The sequence below is a fragment of the Phyllostomus hastatus genome, unplaced genomic scaffold (assembly GCF_019186645.2).
Source record: "Phyllostomus hastatus isolate PE091 unplaced genomic scaffold, TTU_PhHast_1.1 phas_contig_80, whole genome shotgun sequence".
Classification (NCBI taxonomy): domain Eukaryota; kingdom Metazoa; phylum Chordata; class Mammalia; order Chiroptera; family Phyllostomidae; genus Phyllostomus; species Phyllostomus hastatus.
The window spans coordinates 42,949,799-42,973,082 of NW_025333960.1; the positions used below are offsets into that span (position 1 = coordinate 42,949,799).

General features: G+C 39.2%; 1 protein-coding gene across 1 annotated transcript in view; it reads left to right on the plus strand.

The window, feature by feature from the left end:
• DCC (DCC netrin 1 receptor) overlaps nucleotides 1-23,284 on the plus strand; it is a 668,131-nt gene that overhangs the window by 539,262 nt on the left and 105,585 nt on the right. Inside the window, exons 17-19 of the mRNA XM_045849638.1 lie at nucleotides 11,893-11,988; nucleotides 17,509-17,741; nucleotides 22,403-22,541. Of these exons, the coding sequence (XP_045705594.1) occupies nucleotides 11,893-11,988; nucleotides 17,509-17,741; nucleotides 22,403-22,541 (468 nt within the window). The remainder of the gene's footprint in view (nucleotides 1-11,892; nucleotides 11,989-17,508; nucleotides 17,742-22,402; nucleotides 22,542-23,284) is intronic.

Here is a 23,284-nt window from a genome sequence, read left to right on the forward strand (position 1 = left end):
ATCTGGTGTTATCCTTGCCATTTATAATCAAAAGCAAAAATGCAACACATTAATTAGAATGAGCCTTCTTGTTAGAATTATTCATTTGAGAATCAGTCAGCCACAGAGTTCTCTGCCATCCAGAGGGCAGAGAGAAGTTTGGGTGATTGCTCAGGAAATTTATGAGACCAACATGAGAATCTTTCCCATCCAACAGTAGAAATGCAGCAAATGCCTTTCTGACAAAACTGCAGTCATCACAGATTTTTTATCCCAGGTTACAGAAGAAGAGCTTCTATCAGGCAGATGACTTGTTTTTATCACAGGAACTTTCTTGCCGGAGGATCACTCAGGAGAATTCTTCAAAGAGGCAGGGGTCACACCCTGACTCTACCAGCTATCAGCTGTTTGACCTTGACAAGAATAGTTCATCTTTCTTAATATCAAATTTTCACCTTTAATTCCCTTCATTCAGGCAGTCATTTTATTCATTTGACAAATTTGTAACGTTTTCACTACATGTCTGAAACAATGGTAGGCGCTGGGAGTATTACAAAATAAAAGTAAAAACTGGCACCTGCCTTCAGTGTGAATGTGAATGAGCATGCTCATGTCTCGTGGAAGGCATATGCATTAAAGGCGAGAGCATGTATAAAGGATCGGCCCTGTTCTGAAACATCCAGATAATTATCTCATTCTTTTTTAGAAAGAACTTCCCATGGATGTTCTCTTCTTGTTCCCTCCAAAGGCAGTGTCTTTGATAATAGATCCACTTACTTGATTTTAGCAAGGCCCGTGGCCACCCAGCGGAAGGCACGTTTCATGCATGGCCTTCTTTATGATTATGACTGTGGAAGGCCGTGTGACTAAGTTCTGGCCGGTGCAGTAAACGTGAGAGTGCACACTTAGGCTTTGCCACTCACAGGTGCATGAGCACATGCAAACACTCAGAGCCCTTTCCCCTTCTCACTGGCTGGGAGTGACATTGGATTAGACTTGGAGATGCAAGTGGACACATTGGCAAACCAGATCACCAGTTCAGTATTGGTCACTGTCAAACTCTTCCTTTTATTTTCTTTAAACTGCTGTATTCTGGTGTCTCTCTCTCATAGCAGCTAGGTCTGTATCCTAACTAATACAATATATTTGTGACAAATACAGTTTATACCATATTTGTTGTCTTGAATCCAGGAAAGTACATTACTTGTTAATATTTATCACTGAAAAATATTTTTGATTCACCATTTAAACTACTATATTATTTAACTACCTCTCTAATTATACTTCACCTACTTTAATATTTCAAATTTGAGTTAAATTATCTTATAATAATTACAGTGCAGGAAAAATTGCTGACACTCACACAGAAAACAAACATTTTACTCTGTGGCCCTCCTGCTTCAACTAATGCCCAATAAAATAAAATTCTTGAACAACAAAATAATTAGAGCATTTTTGTTTGAGATCTGAACTCTTTATTATAGTTTCATAATATTTTAAAATTCCTCTAGTCTTAAATGCCACCGGGTAGCTTTGTCATTTGACAAAGTCTAGAAATTGTATTTAAAAAAGTCCTAGATATATTTCTGAGTTAATTTTTCAACTTGATCTTGGCATTGTGTAGAACACATAAGGACTTTGTAAATACAGGGTCATCTCAAGCAGGCAAAAGTAACACCTGCTTGAGTGTGGTGGGTAGAGTAATAATATGGGTGTAATAATTTATAGTTTTAATTTGAATAATTTGAACATTTCACCTAAAATGCCATAGGGTGCACTTGAGTGTGATATTGTTGTTAGAGGATTACCTGCTTATGATTCTGTAATAAAAGATTTTGTAAGAAAAAGGGGGGGTTGTTTGTGCTGGACCCTGTACAATGGGTGAGGTGGACATAACCTGTAAAGATGAGAGTGTCCCTCTCAGCCCAGGAGTATGGGTGGGTAGGCGCACACACAGAGCACAAGGTGACGCTTGGCCCACAGGATGGAATTTAGAGAAACGAGTGAGTGCTGCCCCCCACCCCCCGCCTGTTGCCCTGAGATGGTGAACTCTTACTGCAGTGGGGTTGCTGTTTACATTGTCTTTGGGAATCTTTATTGAGAAAGGCCTTTAGAAAGTATAGCATATCCTTTTGAATTCCACCACCAGTAGAAATTTTTATCGGTGGATTTGACCTAATGAATCAGCCAACAGCAAGTCAAGACCCAGTCTTATAAGTAAAATAAACAACAAATTATAAACCAACATTTCAGGTCAAAAAAGGTCTAAATATGGCAAGATTATCGTTCTACTTGCAGCTTGTTTGAAGTTTCATTTCTCCCTTAAATCATATATTTAAAATAGCCAGACACAAAACCAGAGACTCCTCGATCTATAAATTATACTGACGTATGGCATTATAGCTGACCCTGGGCGATCCCGTGATTTCAAGGGAGTGGGGCTGGTGAGTGTCAGGAGGAGAGAGAGTGGCTTGGTTAGAAGCATTGTTCATTTCCTTTCGTGTCCTATGAAGAGTTAGATGAATGACCATTCCCCGTGAGTGCACAGACACAGGCAGGAAAATCAAAATGCTTCTGCGCACAGCTTCCCCAGGGGGATGGTTCTTGCGACATTTAAGAGACAGAATAGGCAGCAAAGAGAGAGTTAGGATACTCCCCAAAAAAGAGAAAGTAAACAAAACTCCATTTAAATCTATACCGAATAGTTATAAGAGGTCATTTTAGGTCATAATAAAATAACAAATATCATTTATTAAACGTCAACCCAGTATCTAGTTATTTTAAAATATATTATCATTTTAATGCTGTTTTCTTTAGCTTTTTATTTTGATGAGATCCCATTTGTTTATGACCCTTGGTCTAGAGCAGGGGTGTCAAACTCATGTTCACCAGGAGCCACATCAGCCTTGCAGTTGCCTTCAAAGGCCTGAATGTAATTTTAGGACTGTATAAATGTAACTACTGTACTCCTTAACTAGGGGCAAGGAGCTCGGCGCTGCCACTGGGTAGAAACAAGGTGCGGGCCAGATAAAACAAGGTGGAGGGCTGAATTCAGCCCGCAGGTCATGTGTTTGCCACCTGTGCTATAGGTGGCATGGTACAGTGAAAATGGAGACAACTGTACTTGAACAATAATAAAAATATGTAATACAATATATCAACAATATGTACCTTAGATAAAAGTATTGCAGTTCACATTTACAGATTAAAAAAAGACAAAGATGGAGCTTTGAAAAGTTAAGAAAAATTGCTAAAAAATATTTATCTTTTAAGTAGACAGATTTGCTTCTAACGTAAGTGTATCTAATCCCATGCCATGCCCTTTCCACTCTCTAAATTCTCACTGGAGTTTTATCTCCTTCTGGTGAAGTTGGCCCGGGAGGAAGAATCCTGTCCTTCGGAGTCTTACTCCTGAATGCTCAGTGATTCCTACTGAAGCTGGGGCCTGTGAATTCAGCCAGCTCACACACCAGCCGCGTGTCGGGTGGAATTTATGTCTCTAAATGCTCTCCTCTGGCCACTTATCTTTTTCCAGGTTCTAGCTAATCAAGGTTCTGGAGAAAGGCCGGCCTAGCCACATGTTGTCCCCCTGCAACTGGATAAGCTACTATTATTTACCTTTTCTCTTTTCTTGCACTAACGAGTTGTCTATTGAAACCCAAAATTATACTAGTAATGTTATGTTATGTTGCTGGGACCAATAAGCCTAGTTTGCCTCTTATTTCACTGATTTCCTGATATTGACAACATTTTTTTATTTTTCCCATACATCCAATGTTACTGTTAATGCTGACATTTGGCTGATTTTTGGATCAGCTCATTTAAATCCACTTGATTAATCCACTTGTTTAATTTTTTTTCTCTCCCTATTCTTCCTATTCACCTCAAGAGAAACTGAATTAGTCACTAAAATACTAGTTGACTTTTTGAGAACTTAGGTCAGAAACTGTATTTGTTTATGAGCAAATGGCCTAATGCCATTATTCTCTTACCATTTATCATTGGTAGTTATTTTTACCGGGTTCTTATTCTGACCTAATTATTCCAATTTCATTTCTTCATGTTTTATTAAAGCATGGGTTAAAAATGAATTCAATTTTACAGCCACCTTAGACTTATCATTAATTTAATGTCTCTCTCCATTATTAACAAAGTTATTTTCCATCTAGATATATTTCCTTGAGTTCAGTATATATTCAAATGAGCAAAAAAATCCAAATTTTAGAGTACAGAATCAAAAATTGTGAGTACTCAACTCAAAGTCTTATCAGTTGAGGCAATCTATTGCCATGTGGGTAGAAATTAGTATGTGCATAAGAAATTCAATCAGGTATAAGGCAAATGCTTTATTTTTAACTTCAAGTGTAATATATGTATTCAACTTACTAAATTATATTTCAGCCCAAGCTATGCAATCATAGTAGGTATCGTAGTGAATTATGTCAAATTCGAAGGGAAAAATAGCAGCAGGAACCGTCATATTGAATCTACTCCATCTGCCCTTGGCATTGTCCACAAGACTTTGGTAACTATGGCAACACCGTGGGAGAGAAAGGTAAACAGAATTTCTATATAGGAGTGCTGTCCTACACCATGGTCCGAATGTGGCTATTTAAACATGAATATATTACAATTAAATAAAATGAAAAAAATCAGTTCTTCAGTCATGCTACTCACATTGTCAGTGTTTTCTGCTTAACAGGCAAATGTGGCTACTGACTGCCACATTGGATTGCATAGATAGGGAACATTTGTGTCACCCCAGAAAGTGTCAGAGGACAGCACTGGTTTATAGCCCTCAGTGGGTTACCACTCACTGGGACTTAGTGTGAAACTACAATACATAGAGAAATGACAACTACAATTTTAAGTAAATACACACATATGTGCACACAGGTTGCATGTCACCTGAGTGCTTGAGTCACATCTATTTGACATATTGCATGATTAAATGTCAGCATGCAGGTAACTGAAGACACTGCCCAGATAAAGGCAGGAAGCTGAGTGAATGTAGAAGCTGACAGATTGTGTCGGTGACTTTGATATACACACATGTACACATGCACAGCCTCAGACACTTGTTGAGTGAAAGGCAAAGTCAAAGTATAAAATAATCATCACCATGATGTATGCTAGTATACCATGATGTGAGGAGAAAATTAAATGGTATTCATGTGATGCTGATAATACTTTACTAAGAAGTAAAAAAGTTTCCTTTTATCTCTGCTTAAAGTGATGCATGAAGAACCAAAATTACTTGTGTCTGTGTCATATTCCTATTTGTCCACTTAAAGTAAGTCAAAGGTTTGGGGTCTCGGCCCACGCCACCTTCCCAGGTTTGTTCTACAGTGGCCCAAGGGTGGACCTGAGAATACAGGGCAGACCTGGCTTTGATTTGAGCATTTCTACTTAGTGAGCTCCGTGACCGTCACCGAGACTGCGTCTTCTCTTCCCTGGAGCGGGGCAATCTTGCGCCTACTTCTTTGGGTTCCCATGAAGACAGACACAGCAGTGTTGGTATCCGGTGTGGTGAGTGCCAGTAAACAAGGATGCTGGTCATTATATGATCTTTGTCCTCTCTCCTCAGCACCTCTGTGTTTACGTTCGTATCATTCTTTCTCTTTGTACCTTGTTTCCACTTCTTTGCTCCCTCTGCCTCTCCCCAAAACCCAAAGAAATGGGCGGGGAGGAGGGAAGAGGATGAGCCCAGGAACTAAAGGAGAAAGGAGGCAGGACCAGAGGAAGGGGTGGCAGCCCTTCGTAAAAATGAAGGATATGCTTCCTCTTTCAGTTCCTAACCACAACTTTTTATTTTATTTATTGTTTTGTTTTATTTTATCTCTTTATGAAAGGGAGTCCATTTGACTGGCTTTTAAACCAAAGCAATGATTCGTTTACTTGAATTAACTGAGTGGTGTACCTACATTCACATCTTTTCCATCTTTCCTGGGCAACATAGCCCTGAGGAATTAATTCCCCTAAAAGTACAATTTGAAACTTATTCAAAATGTTCTTCAACTCACCATCTCTTATTCAGTAAACGGAAAGTCGTGCAGAGGATAAGGCTGAACTTTGGGGATTAGAATTCTCCCCCTTACTTTTAAGAGGGTGATCGTCATTCCTCCATTCGGTAAATATGTATTGAGTACTTACTGTGCACCAGCCACTGGGTTAAGGTAAGACATAAATAAAATAGGGGGTGTGGGGTCATTAACCAAGGGCCTAATTAGGCATCCAACAAATGCCACCACAGGGCAGCCTAGGAGGAGGAGGAGGCTGAGTGGTTGTGGGGGAGGAGGGACTGTCATGGTCTCCAGGTTCTGATCCCACATACATGACGCTCCAACCACTCTGAGCCGTTCACTTGCATCTGCTTGTTTCACTCTTTCTCCTCAACATCTCTTCGTCAAAAGAGTCAGCGAAACTGCCATCTTCTCCACAAAGCCCTCTGATTTCAGAACAATCTGCTCTATTTTTTAAAAAAATTCTGACACATCTTCTACCTTAAAAGATACATCAAGGCCAGGTTTTTTAAAAAAATATCCTTCCATACCCTAGAAAGCTTATAACCATATCTTATCTACAGAAGATGCTCAATGACAATTGATGAGTGAATGAACAAATGAATGAATGAAGAATAGTTGAACTTGGCTATGCTAGTGAGAGGCGGAAATGTGGCACAATCTCTTTGGATTCATATTTGTATGAACCTGTAGACACCAGCATGTACAGTATGGAGTCAAGAAATCTGAGTTCTGTGTTCAGATTGATCGGGGCTTGCTTTTTAACTTTTGCTAAGTAATTTATCCTTTCCACTCTCACACTTTCACCAATCCAACAAATATTTATCAAGTGCATTCTGTCTTCCAAACACTGAAACATTTCTTACAAACAATGTTTACCTGGTTTCCCTTGTGATTTGACTTTGGTAAATTAAAAAAAAATACCTTAGTACTTCTTTGAACTCAAATACTTTCTCATACAGAATACTAAGTATCTAGTACCTGCAAGATGGGTTGATGGGCAAGTCATGTTATAAACCTGACCATTCTTTGAGCAGTGTTCCTAGGGGGAAAAAACATAAGGGGGCTAATTAGATTGCTTATTAATTAAATTTGAGAAGGCGTATCAGTAATGAGGTAGAGTTGAATATTGTTATGTATTACATAGTAACTTTTTTCTCAAATATGAATTGCTCGTTCTTTTAAGAGATCAATAGAACTAGCTGTATTTGCTCTCCACTTGTGACACTGAATTAAACAGTTTGGGCCCAGCGGGGTCAAAGATGCCCTGGAACATTTGCCACCTGACAGCCATCCAGGGGCCTGTACTTTGTGCACGTGGTAGCCTAGGTCCACTGCAAGGAGAAGGCATCTGCTTCGGGAAAACAGCTACCACCAGTCTCTAATTGACTTGTTGGCAATGCGAACAGACAGGGCAGAAGACGCAGGGACAAGGCAACTGGGCCCAGACAAGTACTTGGCATGGACAGGGCCACTGAGTGAAGTTCGTACATAATCCGTAATGAATGAAGGACTACGGGCTGTCAATCCAGCACATGCCAGTGGCATTTAATTCAAGTAAAATATTAATTAAAATAATGATAGGACTCACTGGAGTTTGTTACTCAGCACAGCATCTTGGTCGAGCCCCAGAGGGGCTATCTGCAGCCTCCTTGATTCATTGCCTCTACCCCAGAGAACCTCATTCATCTTACTACCTCCAGGCAAGTCTCAACACAGAGCTCTTAGAATAATGGGTCTCTCACCTACCAGGTTTCTGGGGAAGGAAAACCAAAACTTCTCCCTATTACTCATTCCTTGCCTTTACAGCCCCTATAATCTATAAATGTGCATTTATTCCTTTTTATCTCCCTAGCCACAAAGATATTGGCCAGGAACCATCTATTTTGGATGCTGAAGGAATTATTAAGTACTTCTTTAGCCTCCTTTATCTCAATTCGATGTATACTATAATAAAGGTTAGCCTTTATTATAACAATGATTAAAGTCTGAACGATAATTTGAAATCTGTGGAGTCACTCAGAATACCCATAATTAAAAATAATTTCCATGGATACCCACCAAATACTAAGTTATTTCAGTATGATTTCATTCACAGTGTATTAAAATAAGAAAATGCTGCTGTACTTTATTGTTCAGAGGCAATTGATATATTTTCAAGCCTATATATCTGCAACATTTTTAGCAAGTCCAAAAAATAAATTTACCATCGTAATTGTCATTAAGTGTATTTCTGAACAATGGTGTCTGAACATAATTAATGATTAATTCATTTGGAATTCATTATGGTCGTATTAAATGTGTTTAACTCATTTGATGCTTCTATGGAGGGAGCAACTCTATGCAATTCTTTTGTGAGTTACTGATTTTAAAGTTTAAGAGCTCTGAGCATGTGCAGGAAAATAGCTCCACATTGCTCTCTAGTGGTGTGCCAGTAAATGACACCCTTCTTTTGTATGGGGCGAAAACCCTCATTCTCCTTTGCTCCCCGTTCATTCAATCTCACAGCCTATTTCCCCTCAATACACACTCAGATGTGGTACCTCCATCACAGTATAAAAGAGGATCAAAGCAATATAGTCCTCGGTCCACCATTAATCAATAGCTGACCAATATATTTTTACTGTTGTCGTTCAGGCCGATTGAGTATTGGATCGAGCTTTATTGAGTCATGGAAAGATCGTCCTTTCTCAGCAGGTCACATGCAGTTTGACAAAAGCACTGTGCTGAGGCCAGAGAGCGCACGTAGAGTATAAAGCGCATACATAAAAGCTCCTTGAAAAAGCTGCAACGAGGGGTCACGGAGTTGTCCCAGGTCCCTTATTTCCTGGGTAGCTCTGTGTTAACTTTAGAAAGAAGTGAACTCATCTGACCTCAAGTCGCTGACAACAGAAAAAGATTGGACTGAAAGGACCAAGACCCCTACTCGATACGATCTTCTTTACCAGTTACAACTCCATTGTAAATCTGTTTACCTTTCCTGAGACTAAGCCATGACCACTTTTTATTTAAATTTAAGATCGGTCTCCCCTAAGGTGTGCACACCATAGTTAGGACTTGTGGAATTAAGCGATTCATGATTATTCATTTGCCCAACAGCTAGCAAATGGTACAACTTCAGAGTCTTTGCTATAGTAGCCTACACCGGGGCTTGACCTCGAGTAGAAGAAGCTGCCATTACTCAGAGGACTAGAGACCTCACGGGTTTCAATATTAGCCAGGGTCATATGGAAATGACAGCCACCTCACATGGACTGCGGGGGAGAGATTAAGGGCTGATGAATACTGCTCAGCAGCCTGACAGCGGATAGATGATGTGCACATACTGGAATTCCAACCGAGACAAAAATTCAAACCAGGAAAATGAGAGTGAACCAGTTCAGGTGCATGTTTTCTCTTAAATGAGAAGTAATGTGCACAGAAAAAGACTAAAAGCCAATAGTGCGGAAATGCTAGAGCGTGTTTTACAGAGAGTGTCTTGTCCAAGGAGGTATAAACTGGGCAGCTGGGGGGTGCGGGCAGAGACAGAAAAGTCTCATGCCCATTCTGATATGTGTGAGGTGATATCTCGTTGTGGTTTTAATTTGAATCTGATGATTAGTGACGAAGGGATTAAGAAAAACAACAACTCACACACAGAGAAAACAGTATGGTGATCACCTTAGGGAAGCGGAGGAGGGAGAAGAGCATAAGTGGGGGATAAATGGTGATCAAAAGAGGCTTGACTTTGAGTGGTGAACACACAATACGATATAGAGATGATGTATTACAGAATTGTACACTTGAAACCTATGTAATTTTATCCACCAACATCCCCCCAATAAATCGAACAAAAATGTTTTTAAAATCTTTATGAATTTATGCATTCATATGTATCCGTTGGGTTTAAATTCATTGCAACTTCTTTGTTACGGAAGTTCAGATTGTCCTCAGAGCTTTGGTCTGTGGAAGCCTCTTCCAGCAGATTCCTAAATCCATTTGCCATGAGCCCTCCAGTCTTCGGTTGCTTCCCCTCTGTCTGGTGTGCCAGGATGTTTCGGGCTCAACGGGTACGAGCCTGAATCATATCAGACCAGAATCAACCTGTTCTCCGACAAGCCCTTGTTTCTTGCAATGGGAAGTATTTGTTCAAAATCCAAGTCTGGGTGCTAGGGATGCTTGTTGTCATTCAGTCACTACTGCTAGACTTTCTCAGTGGATAGAACTACAATAGAGATAGAATACCTTTTGAGTTTATTTTTATTTTTTTAATATATTTTACTGATTATGCTATTATAATTGTCCCATTTCCCTCCCCCTCTATTCCCCTCTGCCCTGCATAACCCCTCCTATCCACATCCCCCCTTTAGTTCATGTCCATGGATACCTTTTGAGTTTAAAACAGGCTTTCCTAATTAAATTTTGGAACACAATACTTTACTTAACCCTTCCTATTTTAAATCTGTATGTCCTTTTGTCCCCATCAAGACCCTGGTTCTCAAGGACACAGGGGATGGTAGAATTAGAATTGTTTGTGATTATACAGTATCCCATATTACAGTAGTCTCAGAATAACAACAATAATAGTATCATCATAGACGATACTTATTGAAACATATTTGGCTATGCTGTTCCTGCTGTCCCTTAATTTTGTCTATGATTATAATATACCTTTAAAATCAGAATATATAGTCTTTCAAAATAAAAGCTCTCCCTTACAACCCTCACTTAGTCTTAGCTTGTTAAATTTATCATTGACCAGTTAGCTCAATATCTCCCCTGGTTATTTCAAATGTCTAAAGCTCATTTTCTAGCAGTTTTCAGGACCGGGAGAACAATATCCCTGATTACCTGCAGGTTGGTAACAGGTTGGGTGTGCTCTTTATATTTAATGTTAACGTCTATTGACTATACAATGCTTGAATCACATTTTCTTACCTTGAATATCTCCAATAAATTACTTCAATTTCCTCTGGCCTAAAGTGTTGCCATCAAAAAGTCTGATCATTATCTAATTACCGCATTATAAATCATATATTATTTCTGTTTTGATGCCTAAAAAATTTCTTTAAGCAAGCAAACATTTCTTAGATTACATGTTTTAGTATTTTTTCTGTTTGTTTCTTTGGTTTTCATCCTCAAGGACAATTATTACTCAGATGTTAGGTTTTCTCTAATATTTGTCACTTTCTCCTGAATTCTTTTTTACTCTCTCTTAATTTCTGAGTTTTTTTCTCCTTGGTTTATTTATTCACTGATCTAGATACCTTCTATTTCTGACATTATTTTTTTACTTATATATAATTCTTGAGCTAGGCCAATTTGCTTCTCACTTTTTTCTAATTCTGATTTATGTTGCCCTTGTACATGTGGCATTTTATTTTTTTAATGTTGTTTAGTTCATTTTTAAATAGTATGTTTAGTTCATTTTTAAATAGTACATTGCAGGTTTGATCTATGTTTTGTGTTATTTTTTTATCCTTTTGTGGGTTGTGTGTGTACTTGTCTGTAGGAATGATACTCTCCTCATTTCATTTTGGTAGAAATTTAACCTCAGTAGATTTCTGTTGCTTTCTTTCACGTGACTTGTTCCCTGAACTCCCACAAGCTCATGTCACTTATAATCACACAGGGCTCCTCCCCTGTTACTGTCATTAGGCCACAGCTCCCGGAGCCTGTGGGTCAAATCTTTTGCTTTTCTATCGAGTCCTTCAGCATCTGTTTACGTGAAGATTCAGGAAGCTCTAAAACATGTGTTGCCCCCACTGCCACCTTCTTCCCAGAATCAAACTCACTCATTTCTAACCCACAATTAACTTAATAGATTACATGAAATTGGATTTATCTGGAGTACTTCAGGACACTAAATAAATCAACATGTTCACATTCTTTCTGTTTTTTTCTCCTCCAGAGTCAAGTTCCCATTACGTAATCTCCCTAAAAGCTTTCAACAATGCAGGAGAAGGTGTCCCTCTCTATGAAAGTGCCACCACCAGATCCGTCACAGGTAAGCTGAGGCAGTTAATCTTGCTGTGACAAGTAGCTAGTGTTTGAGTTATGGCAAAGTAAATAAATATATGAAACACCGAAAATGTATGTAGTCATGTTCCAAGCCTCATGTGTGTGTGTAAACACATACACAGACTTTATTATTTTTTAGGTTTTCAAATGAAGTAAGAGAAATTCAGTCTATATATTAGTATATGGACTTAGAGACACAGACCTCTCACTCTCTCTCTTCTCCAAGTAGCTTCATACCTTGGTGCTCTGATACCACTCTTCATTCTCCTGAGCAGCTTTTCTGAAATCCAGGCAAATTTGGCAAGCGGGCCTTTGAGCAAAGGCTGCCAAATGCCTGAAGGGACACTTGCTTCTCTGTAGAGGGTCCTTCAAGCTAATGTGACAAGGATGAACTGCCTCCTGGGGCTGGATTGGACTGGAAGAGTCACACAAGTAGCTTCCTCTTGAGTTGTGGCTACAGCACACCCAATAGTGCCCGGGGCCTCTGGATATGAAATGGATTGGCTGCTTCCAGGCTGTGACCTCTAGGAATCCTCGCGTGAGTGGGACCGTAAAGGCAGCACTCAAGAGAGTGTGTGCCCAAGGAACTGAGGAAAGGGTGGATCAGAAAGTGTGATCCAAGGCATTTATGAGATTGGTTGTGAGCAAGGCCAGGCTTCTTTCAATAGAATGACTGACACCTCTGTGGGCCTGTTCAGACACTGGAAAGTCACATGACCGCCCCCAATAGTCTTATGTCTGAATCTGAAAGCAAAATCCAAGATTTTCATCTCTTTAGTGAATAGTTTGATCCCAAACTCTTTCAAAACCCACAACCTTCAGAATTCGGAGAACTTACCAGCTACTCTTCCCTTAGTGAGAATACAGGATCTAAGGGCAGGATTTGACAGTGAGCACCAGAGGACATGGGAAATTACTGAGGGCCTGAGTATGATGTCCTAACAAGAAAGTAGGAATAAATAAGCATAAAATAAACAGTGGGATCCTGTCACTTCTGCTGTCACCTAACTTTATGTGAGCTCTGTGCAGTTGGTCTCCACACACACAAGCTCCATCCATAGACCCTTTGGAGAGCACATAGTTGCTATGTGGCTTCACAGTTGCTATACGATTATTTCCAGAGTCTAAAATCATTTTACTGATTCCAGATTTTCTAGTAAGGTGAAGTGGTTGTTCCAAAGTCTCCTTGACTTTTTGGCCATTGGTTTCAAGGTTTATATTCTGCCTCAATTGGTATGCAAACCTTGGGTTATATGTCAATATATGCAATTACCTGTGGAGACAGTACATATCTTTCATTGTATTATCAAGAAGGCTCGTGGCTCCACAAAAACAGTAAATAAGAAATAATTTTGAATTATATAAGGTCATAGATAATTACCAACAAACAGCATTACTTAAAATCTAAGGGATGCATTCTGTAACTGAGACTCCAAAAAACTCAACAAATAATGAAAAATAAGCTATTCTAAAATTCAGAAGTAGCAGGATTGAGTTATTAGCATTTCTTGAAGAATTACTACTTTTTAAAATGTTACTATTAAATGTATTATTCCTAAATAGAGAGAGATAAGGCAATAGAGGTCCAGAGTGTAAAATGCCAGGTCACCTGACGATGGGCGGCTGTCTGGGATTGTCACTTCCCCTTATTCTCTTGCTCTGCAAGCTGCAGGGCCTTGGGGAGACAGCAGCCCACTTGGGCTGGGCCCGGGCCTCCCATAATTTTCACGTAGTGAGTCATCTCCTTCCTGCCCGGTGGAAAAGATGCTGAGCAGCTGTCCACTGGTGTGGTGGCTGTGAGCTTGTGACCAACCCACACAAAATTGTACTGTAGCAAGTCTTTTAAAACTATTATTAGTATTATTATTATTATTATTATTATTATTATTATTATTTATCACAACTAAAGCCTGCAAAGAGTGCAGTTAAGTGACCAAACAATATATTTTTGAGCAGCAAGTGGTAGTAACAGAGTTAGTAGAGTTCAGATACACCGAGGAGAGGTTGCTCAGAAGGGCCCATTCCAGGCATTGTTAATGTTGTTTCCCTGCGGGCAGTTGTCTGCCTTTAAATCAGCAGGCGGAATCTATAGTCCGTTGGCTTCCCTGATAAGACTCTGATCCTAACGGACCTGGGAAATGAAATGCCACCAAAAGTTGGACATTGTGCGAGGAATTTTCTTATCAAAGACAAGTCAGTGAGGGCTTGAAGAGGAATGAATACAACCAGCCCTTGTGGAAAGAAGAGCCTACGTTCGTCCCGGATGTGGCCAACTCATTGTGTTTCCACGTGCCACGGAGAGGAAAGGCCACGTAAACAGAATCAAAGGTTAAGACTCTGGGAGGAACTCTATCAATAAGTGTGCCGTGGCGCCACATACAAGGCGTTCTTTGTCTCTGAGCTTCTGTGGAGTATTCCCATGAGCAGTCTCGGAAAAGGCCAGGATAAAGGAAAATAAAAAACAGAGGTAATAAAATGCCTCAGGCTAGAGTAAGCATCAGGCTCTGGTGTTTTCCACACGCTTGTGCTCCTGGATGTCGGCACGCTCTGGAGCCCTGTCTCGTCTGAACGTATCAGCGTGAGAGCTGAAGAAAGTGTCAGCAGGTCAGATGGGTGGGTCGAGTTTCATTTTGGCTGCAAAGCCTGTTATTTCTTCCTGTTGCAAGCACAAGACAGGATGAGCCTGCAGAAGGGACGAGGGCAGGGGAATAATGAGGTGTGTTATTTGAATTTGTTTTTTTCTCCACTGTTTTATCAAAGTCTAAATGAGGTACAATCCAGATGTCAGATTGTGTTATTTTTTTAAAAAAGCTCTTTTTGAATGTAAAAATATTGGCTGAAAAATGCATGGGCTCTTACCAAAACATCTATTAGGAATTGAATAGGTTTCTCTTCTTCGCAGAAAGTTTGAGGCTATATTTTGTCTTTTTTAAAATCTTTTATTTTATTATTCTTTTGAATATAACCAGTGAAAATCAATGGCATATAAGGCACCCAGGAGTATTTTGTAAAAAAAACGAAAAGAAGTTGTTTAGCAACAAAAGGATGTTTTTAATTCAACTACTCAGTCTGTGCCCTGAGAGAAAAAGATAATTTGCAGTATATTTAGCATATATGAATTTAGAGCAGTATTTGCCATCCACTAGAATATTCTGCTTTGTAGGGAAAGCTCTATATCAGTACTAATCTAATACGGGAGGCACCAAGCTCATGAGATCACCGAGCACTTGCAATTGGCTAGTGCAACAGAAGTGAATTTTCAATTGTATTTCATTTTAATTAATTTTAATTTAAATTGTTCCTGTAGCTAGTGGCTATTGTATTAGACAATGCAGCTGTAAAGGTGGTAGCAAGTAGAATGACAAGCTGTGCTTGAGAAAAAAAATCCCTGACATAGTCAAGAAAAATTTGTTTCAGGGTAGAAAATTTTTAATTCTATAATCCCATAGATATGTGCTATCACCCAGCTGCATTACTGGGAACTTGAGGGATGCATTCTGGAACTGAGGCTTCAAGAAATTCAGCAAAAATCATGAAAAATACACTCTTCTAACACTCAGAAATAGCAGAACTGAGCATTAACATTTCTTAAAGTAGAATCACTACTTTTCAAAACCTTATGTGTGGTACCTGCGAAAGGCTACAGAGTACAGGGTTTACCAACAAAATTAAATTGAGCAAAGAAACAGTGAATGAGGTAAGTCATTAATAGAGCTTGGTTGAAAAGAAGTTGGTGATTTAGAGGAGACCTCCCATGCGCACAGCATCCTTCTGGGATAGTCCGCTAAGAATAGAAACAAAGTAAAGCAGCACCCACGGTAGTTTGGCAACACCTCCACCTCCTTCCACTGATGCACCAGCCTGATGATGGGCTGGGACCCTCTTGGAGGTGGCAGTGGCTGTAGCTCCCTCTTCATCGTTTCATAAATCCATTTGGCTTTAAAGGAGCCCTTCACCAAAGGCACATCAAAAACATGCAGAAAGCCTGGGCTCTGTCATTAAATTTTAGACACACATTTCCCTCTCTCTCTCTCTCTCTCTCTCTCTCTCTCTCTCTCTCTCTCTCTCTCTCTCTCTCTTCTTTGTCCTTTTCTTTTGTAGTTTTTGCTTTTGGGTTTTACATTTCGCTCTAAAGACCACACACAGCCCAGTAAACTACTAAATAATTCATTGAAAAACAAAGGGATGAGTAGGAGCTACGCATTTGAAATGCATTGGACAAAGTGAAGTCATCATCAAAACCAGCCAGTAGCTGCTGCTGCTTTTGCAACTAGACTGTTTAAAAACATCAGTCCTATGTGTGCCCTGCTGCAGGTACCTGGCATTCTAGTGGGTCCTCTCTCCCCAAGTAGCATCCTATGCCCAGCCTGAGAGCTCATCTTGGAGCTCATCTTGGTTTGTTGTTAGTATGAATATACATTATATGATTGAAAGGTAAAATTTAAAAAATGTAAATGTCTTAGTTATAAAACAAAAGTCTGAAAATTGGACTCTATCTATAACTGTGAAATGAGCTCCTCTGATTCTGATATACCCAGCATAAAAATAGGTACAAGATTTTTCTAGAAAATTGTATAAAACTGCACACCTCATTCTGCAGATTCTGGTGATATATGGATCAAAGAATGTGTGTCCCTTGGCACACGTGTGGTGGTTTATTCTGCGTCCCACCCAATAATGTAGTCCTTCCAGGGAACTGGAGCTTTTGGAACAAGGGCCTTGGGAAATAGAAATGCTCTAAAGGACTAAAACCTGAGCTGACTGTGTGAGAATGTGGGTGAAATGGGCACGTCTACACTTTCTCCAACGACTTCAGTCTAAGGGAGCCTGCTCCACCAAGTGCTACCTGCAGTCTAACAATCAGACTTACCAATAAACCAGGTGGATCGTGGACTGGGTCAGCCGGGTTTTGTGTAATCGTAGCCACAGGCCTCGGGGCCCTTTGATCTTATTTCTTATTCATTTCTTGCCCAAACTGTGTTTGTGTAGGTATAAGCCAGGCAGTAATAAAAACATTAGAGAAACAAAATCAAGTTAGAGGCGACGAAAACAAACAAATGAACACCAACAACGAAACGACAGGCATTAGATGGGCTTGGATTTCTTCTGCAGGAGGAAATAAACCAGACACTCCTTTTAATCTTGTTATTTAAAATGATCTGTGTAGTTACAAATCTGTTACTTTCTATACTAGATCTTTGAAGAAGTAATGTGCAACATTCGACTTTTAAAGTATATAACTGGAAGTGACATCCAAATTGATAAAAACCACCTCAAGGGAAGGAGCAAATGAGAGAAAATAGTTATTTTCTTAATATAACAATACTGTTTATGATGAGTTTTCCGATCGAATTAATTGTATTTTTTTCTGTTCTTCTCATGTTCCCTTTCATCATTATTGCCATGCATTTAACTCATTGTGATGTGTTACCACTGATGTTTATTTTTTAACTCTTTTATTTACATACTTATTTGTTTGTTTCATTTGATGGGTTTTTAAACCCAGATCCCACTGACCCAGTTGATTATTATCCTTTGCTTGATGATTTCCCCACCTCGGCCCCAGATGTCTCCACCCCCATGCTCCCACCTGTAGGTGTGCAGGCTGTGGCTCTTACCCACGATGCCGTGAGGGTCAGCTGGGCAGACAACTCTGTCCCTAAGAACCAAAAAACGTCCGAAGTGCGACTTTACACTGTCCGGTGGAGGACCAGCTTTTCTGCAAATGCGAAATACAAGGTGAAGTTCTAATTGATAGTATGAAATTTTACATGAACTGTCATTTGTGTTAATACATTGTTTTATATGCTTCCTGGACTGTCATGGAACATTTTGCTGCAGAGACACTGAATGGGAAAAAAAACAACAAAGCATTTTAATAACTTGGTAGCTCAAATTAGTCCAGGAACAATTGTGTCTAAGGAAACAATGCTAAGGCAAGGTAGAAAAACATCAAGCTATGCAAAATGGTATTTGAACTCCACCCAATGCTGAGTCTGGAGAAATAATTTGCTAAATAAAGCATTCTGTACAAAGGAATGCCATTTTCCTTTGAAACAGCAGGGTTCTTCATTAATGTTCTGAATGGATTTTGGTGTTTGTTTGTTTTTTCTTTTGGAATCTGATTGACACCAAAGGCAACCCTATTAATGTCACCGAGGACTTACCTCTCTGACAGTGAATCTGACTGTGAATGCATAGCTGGGAGATTTTTATAACGTCCTTGGAAAGCGCTCTAAGCCATTACCATCTACTCTGTCTGTTTAGCCTGGAAACATCCTCGTGAAATAAAGAAAACCCACAATGTACACTGCCCTTTAACTAAAGTAAATTAGACAAAGCTCCTTATTCCTGTCCTATCACTCAGTCATCTCACGACCCCCCTAAGAGCCCCTTAGAGATACATGTTTGAGGCATTGTCCTGAATAATTTCAAGTCTCTATCAGCCAACCACAGGAATTGCATCAAATCGTTATATACTGGGACAATTCTGTTGTCACCTAAGCCTGCCACACTGTAAGTATATACAAACAATGCACAGGAGTAGACAAAAAAGAGATCGGCAAGTGATTATCAAGCACCTACAATGTCCCTAGAACCGTGCAGCTCAAACATTGTTTAGCCGTCGTTACTTAACACATTATTTCTGATTTTGGAATGAGTAATTCACTTGGCTCCATACACGGACTCCAAAGAATTCATAAGCTATTCAAATGAGATAACATACAAAAAATATGCAAAAACACATTTAAAATATAGAGCTCACAAGATGGTGACTTGGGATGAATAAAGTAGCTTTGAAAACAAGAGAATAAGTGTTACCCAACAACCCAGGACACAAACAATAACTCAACTCTAGCACTCCAGTTTCTTATATTCCTCCCCTGTACCATTCTCTGTGGTCACCCTCAGGGACAGTTTGGCAGTCCCGAGACTGTATCCAATGTTCTTTCCATCAAACAGGCATCTTGCCTCATCCGGCCTCCAGCCAGGGGTGTTTGGGGGATGAAAATATCTGCGTGGAATTTCTGATTGTAAAGACCCTGGTGATAAAGCCAAATCCCACCAGTAGTTTTATAAGTCAGCCTTTCTTCCTGTAGCCATGCTCAATCTGCTTCTAGTCGATTTTAACGTTTAAGTGGCATAAAATCCACACTTCATCATAGATCCATTTCTAAGTCAAAACCATTTTTTAAAAAGTTGTCTTTGGTATTGCCATTGTGCTAGGTCAGGTATTTGGAAAAACTCTCCAGGCATATCCAAAAGATATCATTGATGTAAGATATTGTTGTAAGGATCCCATCTGTCTCTGTAGAGCATTAGATTTAAGACTGAACAGAACTATAAATATAGATAACATTATCAGATAAGACAATCAGTGAAACATATGACAGCACTTTTTAAAAAATCTCTTTATATACAGATTGCCCAATTCTAAATTTACTTTAAAATAACGACTTTAAACATTTTATGTCCATAATCGCTATACTTTGTTACATTCACTTCACAAAAAGGCCGTACTTTGCCAGCATGTGAGACATTCTGAAGGACAATGGTTGTTCTCTGCAGAATAGTCTGAGTTCCAAAACCTCTTGAGTGAGGCATTTTATTTCAGTTGAACAGTTAACAGAGCAGACACAGAGTTATTGAGTTTCACAAAGAATGTCTGGAAAGTGAGACCCAAACTCAAAACTACCCTCTGTAAGAAAAGGCTGATTTCTCTCATGGATTGAAGTTCGGAAATAGAAAAAGATTTTACCTGTTTCTCCCCCCATCATCTTCCCTGGCCCAAGTCTTCCAGTCACTAGCACTCAATCCCCCTTCTCATACAGTCTACGTCCACACCCTGAGAAGGAGGGTTCAAGGGAAAGAGTTGGGTAATTTGGGTAGCAAGGATAAGTGGAGAACATATCTGATCCACTAGAGAGGCATACAGTGCATTTCAATGTTACACATAATGGTAATAGAATTCTCTGGTTTTGCATTGGAGACTTTTCAAACCACTGCCATAGCTGTTATTGCATCCCACCCTCCACTACAGCTTTATAAGGTAAGCAGGGCATACACACGGTCAAGGGGAAAAATGCGTACATACATGAAGTCAAGTGACCTGGGCTCAGGGTCGGCTTCACCATGTCCTGTCATCACTTCACTCACTCAGTCTCATTTTTCTCATCTGTATGATTTGGACATTTGCACCCACTATAAAGAGAGAGAGATTCTTCATAGTCGGATGTATATGTAGATGTGTTTATGAAAACATAGCTGGGTTTTATAACTTGAAAAAGTGCTCCATTAACTAGAGCTGGAATTCAGGGTGAACTGATAGCATTACCCAGAGCCTCCTCACAGGACTACCTTTCTATGGGCTTCATTTAGTCCCAATTTCAAACCATAATCCAGACACTCATGTTTTGTTTGTCCAAAACTCTGTATTGATTTTCTTTATTGAATGGAGAAATAGCCTATAATTTCTTTTCTACTAACGCTATTAGTCACATGATGCCTTCTGTGAATTTCCATTCCAAATGCATTCGCTGACCTCTGGCTAGTGGTCCCCAGATGCAGTGTGGGCGTCACAGCAGATGTGAAGTTGTACAAGTCTGTCTCTGCCCTCGATATGCTGACAACTCAAAATGGAATCGTGCGCCTGCCTAAAATTATATAGCACATTAGACAATGCATGAAATATTGTAGCTAACACTGATTTAATACTTACCCTGGGCCAGGCACTATGTTTCACTTGGCTTATTTCACACTTAAATAATGCCACAAGGTCAGTGCTATGGTTTTCTCTGTTTTATAGAAGAGGAAACGGAGGCTCAGATAGGTAGTACCTGGGTTTTCTATGCTCACAAATATTGGTGGCCATGATTTCCCAAAACTAGGGAAACTCCTAGGCTAATGATTTATGATGAGCAGCAACTTTCCATGGATTCCTGAGAAAACTCAGTGAATGCAAGTGTGTCATTCTAGACCACAAACAAGGACAGTATTGCTTAGTGGCCTCCCGAATGTCACTGGTGTCCAGGCTCAAAGAGACTAATTTCGTGATATGTGATCCTTCCCTCCCAGCTGAAAAGTTTCTCATGAGACTTTGAGGTGTTCATGATGATAGCAAAGGAGGGCAAGGTGGGAAGTCATATACCACCTGCCCATTTTGTGTTTTACCTGATGAGATTCCATCTTCTTGTGTCTACAGAGTATTTTTCAGCTATTTAGGGCACACACTTTGACAGCTATTTATGAGGTCATTGGTTTAATAGGATGGATGGCCACATCTCAGATGTTATCTGTACAGCTAAATATTTATTTGGTTTCATAATGAAATGTAGGATTTTCATAGCTATGATCTAAGAAGGACTCATAGTAGAGTAAAAAAATATACCACACTAGAGTAATAAGGGAGGAGATGACATAGGTGGGCAAAGAGAGCTTTCCTTGGTTTTCTAGACATAGACGCATAACAAATATAGTAAATATAAAAGTCAATGAAACTATTTAACTTTGGAAGACCAAGATCTAAATACCAAACATTATTTATTTTATAAATAGTATAAATAGTCTTAAATTTGCCTGATTATATGGAAAATATGAATTAACATAGAAGATTAACCTTTTTATTCTTCATTTCCATTTTGATCTTTTGAGTAACCAATAAAGACAGATAATTTACTTTTAACTAAAATATCTTCAATCTGTTATTTAAAAGACAAAAAAATGGATTCAGAAGACAAATAATATTAACACTAACATAATGCTTTAATATCTATTCAATTTGCTGTTCCCTTCTGGGCTGGTAACTTTGGTGACCACACTTAAATGTGTGTCTAATGTGAAGTGTGCACAAGAGAAAAAAAACACATGGCACAACAACTGTTTTTGTCCATTTTCTGTATAATAGCCACACAGGTTCTTGAGTCATTAAAAGTTTGTACCATAAAGCCTTTTTGCAAAAATCATAAGCAGAACTCTAAAAACTTAATTTTATCACCATTGGAAAATAATCATAATGATCTATATAACATGCATGACATTAAAAACTGAAAAAAAATTGATGATTACAAGTAAATTGAAGTTAAAGTCAGTGCAGAGAAACTTAAAGATGTGCAACTGACTGAGGGAAACAGAATTGGTCTTGTCACCGTGGTTACTGCCCCACTTGGGAAAATGTATCAGCTAGCTACCTACCCCTTTCTACAGCATAACGCCCGAGTTTATTGATGATGTGTTGGATGTACAATCAGTCAGTATAAACCAGCTGGCAGGAAGTAAAGTCATTGCTATGTCCTAGCTTCCTAGACTCCTTTCTTGTTGGTTTATTTGACAGACTTTTTACATCTTGATTTACCAGGTTGATAGAGTTCATTGTTTTCTCTGCTTATTTCCCACTTGTATAGTCAGAAGATACAACAGCTCTGAGTTACACAGCAACAGGCCTCAAACCAAACACAATGTACGAGTTCTCGGTCATGGTAACAAAAAACAGGAGGTCCAGCACGTGGAGCATGACTGCGCATGCCACCACGTATGAAGCAGGTACGTGAAAAAAGCCAGCTTCAAAATTTCTGCTTCCGCTGTTTGGTAATGGTGCTGCCCAAGTTCTGTGGAAATTGGAACATAGTGCATTTTGATGCCTAAATTATACCTCATCTCATATAAAACATCTTTTACTTTATAGTTAATAGCACTTTTATATCTAATATTATCCTTTCTGTTCTAGAAAAGTAGAAATTGAATCCCTAATGGATTAAGTAATCTGGTTTTAATCTGGGCATTAACTCAGGGGATCTGAATAGAAGTTCTTTTAAGGTGTTTGCATAAAGGCAGAAATCTGTGCATTGAACTCTCTGTATCCAAAGCATTTGTGTCATTGATCAACAGTCACAGTGGGTATTTACTTTTTTGGAAAGAAATTAGATAAAAAATAAAACATTGCATTATCACAGTAGTCTCGTGGATTCTTACCCTAGATAGCCTCAGCTAGACATGGGAGGCAGCTCCTGGGTGGTCACGTTCACTCTTTGGAAATAAGAGAACACAATGGAAAACCTTCATACAATTTGAAGTAGTTCAAATCTCGGGTAAAAGCAATTCACTGTAAATTGTACCAGTCACTTTTACTATGGATCATAAATGTTGAGTTTATAACCCTAACAGTGTACTTGGCATTCATAGTTTACAGGGATCCAACATCTGGAGAATACAGGGTTTAACATGCTTTTCGAATGGTTTTGTGGTATTGGATCATACAATTTTTTAAAACTATGATGATAAAACTC